The sequence below is a fragment of the Centruroides sculpturatus genome, unplaced genomic scaffold (assembly GCF_000671375.1).
Source record: "Centruroides sculpturatus isolate CEXI.00-Female unplaced genomic scaffold, Cexi_2.0 scaffold2418, whole genome shotgun sequence".
NCBI lineage: Eukaryota > Metazoa > Arthropoda > Arachnida > Scorpiones > Buthidae > Centruroides > Centruroides sculpturatus.
The window spans coordinates 26,149-33,460 of NW_019386592.1; the positions used below are offsets into that span (position 1 = coordinate 26,149).

The following is a 7,312-nucleotide window of genomic DNA, read 5'->3' on the forward strand; positions in this document are numbered from 1 at the left end:
CTCGTATAAATCAGAAAGGTGTTTGATAAGGCTGCTGGCCTTTTTGCTATAATTATGTAGTTATTTACTACTACTAAATAGATTTACAGGCTGAAAGTTTATATTGAATCAAAAGTTACAATTTGAACCCACTAATTACAACAACAAAATACAAATTATAATTATTCAAAATCTCAAACACTTAACTATGTTAATGACCCTTAATCAGCACCAATAACTTACAATTCAACAACTACACACTGACTAATAGAAGTGAATAGTAAATTACTGTGTCAAACCTAACTAATCCTCTATGTATAAATAAATATAAGCCAGATTCTGACTTGCTACCTCACAAGGTGATGATCGAAGCAGTGGTGCGTTGTAGCTTCATAGGGCCCAGGCGAATTTGAATCAGGGTGCCCCATGTGCGGTGTTGACTTCAGAAGTTTTTGTTCGAGGAAATATTTTCTTATAAAAGATTGATTCGGGGACTTTCTGTTAGTGGGGGTCTCGGGCAATTGCCTTTTTTTGCCCGTAGGAAAACGCGCCACCGGATTGAAGGTTTGTATAAAGATCAACTCTGTGATCAGCGGATTCTGAATTTTCCACTGAATAAGTAATGATTTCGCTTATAGTAGATAAAATATAGTTTTATTTTAGACAAAATAAGGCATTCAGAGGATAGTGGTTTAAAGTTTTCTTTTGAGAGCAACACTCTTAAATTTGTAGATTTCTGTTAGTGTTGAAGTCAGAAATTTATGGATAAAATTGAAGTTAACTTTACGGTTTCTAGAATTTGACGTACTAAACACCAATTTTTAAAATAATAATTATTAATATATTCAAACGGAAGCAAACTCATAGAAAGTTAGGTCACTATGTTACGTGACTAAATATTACTGAATAAAATTGGAATATCAACTCAAAATGAAAAGAAATTTGAAAAAAATCAAAGAGAAAATAAACTCGGGAATTACCTTCTTGTTTGGGGGACATCCCCGAAAATCTCGGACGAACAATTAATTTTTCTATGCAGGACTTTTTCTCTCATTTTTCTAATAAGGTAGGAGGGTGGTCCATTACGATCCACTCGAGAATTTTTCCAAGAAATGACTAAGCTATCACTTAGATTCTAGGTCAGTTTATCGTGAGGGGGTGAAGAGAATTGCAGTTGATCAAAATAACAGTCCAAACTTTTTATTAAGGTAAGAGGCCGTAATGGAGCTCCCTGCCTTAATAAAAAATTAGATTGTAGGACCTCGTGACATCAGAGAAACTGTGCATATCTAACTTGTCTCTTAAAACTTTCTTTCCTGAGAGATTTAGAAGTTTGTAGACAGACGGGGCAAATGTATTTACTTATATGAATTACTTATAATTTTGACACTTACAAGTGTTTTCTCTTGATCTTTCCAAAGTTTTCCTAGTATATAAACTTACTGTAAACTTTATGAAAGTATTGTATGATCAGCATACAAGTGTCGTGCTGTTGAAAATGAACGTGGTTTTAGAAAACAATGTAAACAGCCCGTTGAATTGTTTCTGACGTCACTGTACACAAACTTTAATCCTAAGAAGGAAACGAGAGTGTTAACTGTTTTTTTTTATTACTGTTACGCATCTTTGTATAAATATTTGAATTGGTTATTATAAAAATTACAGGAAAATATATGAATAAACATCTTTTACTTATTTATTCATTTTTCTAATCGGTGAATTTATTAAATAGGAAGAAATAAAAACAATAATAAGAAGAAGTAAAGTGGAATCTCCAACAACGGTCAATATTAAATATTGACCGTTGTTGAATATTAAATATTCGGGAACATAAATTTTATGTTCCCGAAAGTAGCCGTTGTTCAGAGTCTTAATTATCTCATCTTATGCATATAGCGTACAATGCTATATGCATAAGATGAGAATTAAAACTATATAGGCCTACACGAAATTTCAGAAGTAGATTTTATGTAAAGATTTAGATCAATTTGAAGCAAACTATTTCTGATATGTTTAAAACGAGTTAAATATGAATGCTTATAAATAAATAAATGAGTGGATAAAACTACCGAATCTTGATAGTTGGCTGTGGGTTCGCGCCTGGCCAACAGTCTGGCCACGTGGAGTTTTCCGGGTTTTCTTCATGTTTTAACACCTGAGTCGGGGCCAGTTTCCTGTAAAAAGTCCTCCCGGGAGGCATCACCCTCCTTGGCAGATTGCCCATGTGTTGCATTGCCTTATCTCATCAATCCATCCGAAGGATTGGGGTTCAAATGCCAGTTGCGGCGGAGAATATTATGGACCTGCCGAGTCTATAATAATCGTAATTGAAAAGCCTATGTAAGCGCTCGCGTGCTCTTTTTATCTCCATACACTAAAAAGCATAAAGGGGAAAAAAATCAAATTTTTATTTTCTTAAAGTAGAAATCTTAATGAAATTTCAAACATTACACTATAATTATTTTGAAATTTATTTTCCAATTGAAATTTCTGTTTCGAAATTCTATAATTAATACATGACAAGTGTCTTGACATAATAATATGATGATGATTCATTGAAAAGTATTCTTCCGCATTTAATTTAAAAAATAATTAATTCAAAATTATGTTTTAGGAATATTGATTTTTAAAAAAAATTACAGAATTCATAGTAAAATTTATTATAGAGTTTAATAATAATAATAAAACTTATATTTAATTACATTTATCTACTAATTTACTAAATATTAACATTTTTCTTAAATATTTGGTTTAATTTTTACGTATTTTTTGTTGATTCAATCATTTTAAGTCTCATTTCCTTAATTGAAACTTGGTTTTTCTTTTTCCTTTTTCTACTTTATTATTTTGAAATAAGCAAACAGGAAAAGATTAACGAATTAAACAAAGAATATTTCATAACACAGTCGATTGCTATCTTCGCTATATTAATTATTTAGTCAGTCGAAGAGAAGACATTGACAGTTCCTCTGCTGCAGTGAGTATTATTTTCAATTGTTTAAAAATCTGGTGGTGTTTTCCAGGTAGGTTGCACCCACCTTCTATCTCTGGTCTTAGTAGGTATAAAAATATAAAGCTTTGAGACTACTGATAGATGTAAATGCTAATTTTGCATTATGAAAAGTGCAGAAGTATCAATTTTTACGTGTATTAATAGTCCCAAAATTTAAAATTCTGTACTCATAAAGACAAGAGATATAAGTCTCCAAGTCTTTTAATTAATGAGACACGCTGTATATATACTATATATATATAATTTGCATACGAACTGTAAGCTTGCACGAATTTATGCACTACTTAAATACAAGTTTGTTTATTTCTTTATTCATTAGCATTAGCGAATTTAATTGTTTTGACATGATTTTAAACTATCTTGCATTCAAAAAATACCATAAAATGTTTTATTATTAAGGAACACATTTTGTAATGGTGTCATTGACATCTAAACAAAGTTTTCCCCTCAAACCTATCTGAAATTTGGAAATTTCTAGAGGTAAAAGGAACTACCAAACTTTCTTCATAAATTAAAGAAGTTTCTGTTCTGAGAAGAACGTTTGTTTATTATTTTCAACGTAAATGCTTAAATAAAATATTTCTTTCTCCGTATATGGCAAATTACAGTAATTTATTTTAAAAAAGGAGGTTAAGCCACATTTTTGGTAGTAGTAGTATTTTAAAAATGGTAAAAGTCAATAATTGTGTTTTCATGAGTTAATCAAATTTTATTCGTAGGAGTTAATGTGATCCCGCTCGAGTATCACCCCTACCTGCGCTATCTCCCCCTTGACTTGTAATGTCCGAATTTCAAGAACATCAATGCCCCATATATATATATATATATAGTATACCTGCCAAATTCCAAAAGTTTTCGGCTATAACGTTCTAAAATATACAGCAAAATACAGCTTCCCCCCACGCACACCATACAAAATTTCGTTCCTATTATTTTTTCTGTTGTTACGTATAACACAGGGAAAGTACAGCGATCGGTAAAAAAAATTATCCCAAGATTTTTACATTTTTGGACTGGGAACCTTGAAACGTCGATAACACCCGAAGTTTTTTGCGGTATTTTTCTGTGTATGGATGTTTGTGTACCCAGGTATTTGTGTGGTCGAGAATTTTTCCGTTCACGTTGAAAGCTTAATAACTATCACTTTTAACAGTAAACAGTTAATATTGGGAGTTGGAATAGTAATTCGGAGAATTTTTCCATATGTATGGAAGGTTTTGTGTGTGGAGGCACGATTTTGTTTACCCATTTTGAAGCTTAATAACTTTTGTGCTTTTTGTCGAAAATTTCTGAAATTTTGCGGAAGGAGATTAAATTAATGCTATTAAATTTTGGTGATTAAAGATCGAGGGGATTGGGAGATAATGGGGTCGTGTGTATCTCGAGTATGATCGGACTTAATGACGATTTTACTCGTTATTAGCATTTATATATATATATTTTTTATAAACTTATCCCTACTCTCAAAATTAAGCCTTTTGCCATTTTATAATATTTAAAAGTATAAAACGTTTTTAATAAACTATGGCAACAGATGGCGCCACTAAAATTTTAATTTGCTAGGAAAGTTAAGCAACTCGTTGCTGGTTTCTTTTTCTAATACAACACGAATGTAACATGAATGTTGAACATAAATAAATGCCACTGCTGCTTAGCTTTAATCTACAGATGAGCAGCTTTTGCATTTATTATTATTAATATTATTTATTAATTAATAAATAACAGTTTTATTTACGAGTTGGTGTATGTAGAGGTTATCTGTTGCCAACTTTTTGGAATTCACTATCCTATCAGAGATCGCAGCTTCGTATCGCTAGCGATAGCAAAAAAAAAAAAAAAAAAAAAAATTTTTTTTTTTTTTTTTTTTTTTTTTTTTTTTTTTTTTTTTTTTTTTTTTTAGATGTCGGAGTTGCAAGCCTTTGACATGATAAAACACATGCTGTTCTGCCTCGGTTTTCGCGATCAATACAGACCTAACATGGTAGCCCTTCAGGTGAATGACATTTTTGTTTATTTTTCCTTTAAGAAATTGCCTCTTTTTTTTAATCTACCCTCTTGTTTTTTTTTTAAATCATTATCAGGTGCAGCTATATCAATTATCTCGTTTGATTTTCGATAATTTATACGACATCCACGTTCATTTCGAACGCCACGACGTTTCTCCAGCTTTATACGCCGCTCCGTGGTTCCTAACTCTATTTTCCTCCCAATTCCATCTAGGATTTGTATCCAGACTATTCGGTGAGTCATTGTTCATAGATGCAACAATACAACTGATAGGGGACGTTCGCCTTTTATGTTTTGTCCCCGTGCAATCTGGAAACGGGATTTGCCTACAAACCGATTGAATTTCCGTAGCGATAATTTTTATTGTTCTTTCAGATCTTATCTTTTTACAAGGTATGGAGGCAGTTTTCAAAGTATCTTTATTGCTGTTGACAACTTTTCGAGACGATTTACTACGACTGACGACTTTCGAGACCATTGTCGATTACCTGAAAAACGTCCTGCCATCTTTAGATAACGAACAAACGTCGAGGATTTTGGACGAAGTAACGTTGATTCTATCTCGAATTTATCGAAAATTACCCCGTTATTACGCTAAATTTTCCTATTCTTTACAGGCTATTAGTTTAGACGTAGCCAAATCTTTGCAGTCTTACGAAGTGGAATATCACGTACTCCAAGAAGAAATGTTCCACAACACCTCAAAATCCACGGAATCATTATCCAGGCAGGAGATTACCAACAACGAATTAAAGCAAGAAAATCAAAGCTTAATTGAACAATTACAGGTAAGCTATATTTTCTCCCCTCCCCCCTTCTAATTTTGTTTTGTAACCTTGTAACAATTTACCAATTTCGAAAAAAAAAACAAAACAGGCAGCAAATACGACCGTGCACAATNAACAACAGCAACGTTTCTGTACGCTTAAATTAACATAATGTTCTTTATTTAATTTTCGATATCTAAAGAATCAAGTTAATACAATCAAACAATCGACAAATTAGTTGATAGAATCAATCATCAACCAATTAAAAAACATACAAAAAATCAAACGATTTAAAATATTAATACAATTAGGGAAATTATTATACAGATAACCACCTATGGAATTTCGGGACTTTGAGTATCTATCTAAACTGAGGGGACAGAGACGACTTCAACAATACTCTACTTTTGGACCGGAGACGAAAAATAATAAAGTTATCATACTTTTTCTGGTAATCGCATGATATAATTGTGCAGTTAATGTTACCTATGGTGGGTAAAATGGCGGCTCGTCTCTGATTCCAGCAAACAGAAGAAAGGAAACAGTGGGGACGCACGTTCTGTCCTAACCTAACTTATTTTAATAAATTACCATAATTATTACCAACCAGATTATTAGAATAGGTATGTAGAGAATAGGTTAGGTTAGGTTTTAACGTGCGTCTCCACTGTTTCCTTTCTTCTCTTTGCTGAAATCAGAGACGAGCCGCCATTTTACCCACCATAGGTAACATTATCCAATTGTGCAGTCTAAAGATTGGTGACACTTTGAATTTCATAGCAATTGGTTTCTGCGACAAGCATACCTATTTGTGGTACATTTATATGTGGCAAAGATCTTATTTTCACTTTACCGAGTGCCTAGTAGGTAATGTGCGGATTACCTAGATATTCTGCACATTATCTAGGTAATTTGAGAAATGGAACAATTTTCACAACTTTAACGGATTGCTCTAGTTAATCTTTGGATTAACGAGTTTCGAGCTTTAGCGGTAACATATCTATTAAACGGTTTCAAATGGTAAACCTGTCTCGGTGAATCTTTCCACGCCCACACGACTGTTTGACGCCCGCTCGACTGTCGTGACACTTTCCACCCAATCGGCTATAATAACCACACTATAATTATGAACTTAGATAATTTATTAATACCAAAAATTTCTCAATGTATGAAGCTTAAAAGTGTCCTTACTCTTAGTCCCTTTTCGTACACCATCAGGAAATAGCAGAGGAAAGATTGTAACGTTTTGCATGCTGAGGAGGACGAGAAGCCTGTAAATTAAGGTCGACTCCGCCATGAAACTGTTAGACCTTTTTCGTACACCAACAGAAAATAAGAGTAAGGATTCTTAAAGTTCATCCGTTGAGAACTTTTTAAAATTTTCTAAATTCATACGGAATTTTTATTTCAGTTTGGAGTCTGTTTTCGAGTTTGCTAGTGGGTCCACGTGAGAGAAAAGCTTAAAGTCCTGTTTTCACTATTGTATGCGATAAGCTGCGTTCAGAAAGGCACTTCTTACGTTACGTGTAATTGTTCTTACGGGCAT

The 7,312-nt window shown here is 32.9% G+C and overlaps 1 protein-coding gene across 1 annotated transcript; it reads left to right on the plus strand.

Annotated features, from left to right (window-relative positions):
• Nucleotides 1-4,892: 4,892 nt before the first annotated feature.
• LOC111615369 (TBC1 domain family member 1-like) lies at nucleotides 4,893-5,918 on the plus strand (the record flags this gene model as incomplete). Its single annotated transcript, XM_023356787.1, has 5 exons — nucleotides 4,893-4,985; nucleotides 5,074-5,233; nucleotides 5,375-5,544; nucleotides 5,617-5,787; nucleotides 5,876-5,918. Coding segments are annotated over exons 1-5 (637 nt in total), but the record flags the coding sequence as incomplete, so codon positions are not given.
• Between the last annotated feature and the right edge of the window lie 1,394 nt (nucleotides 5,919-7,312).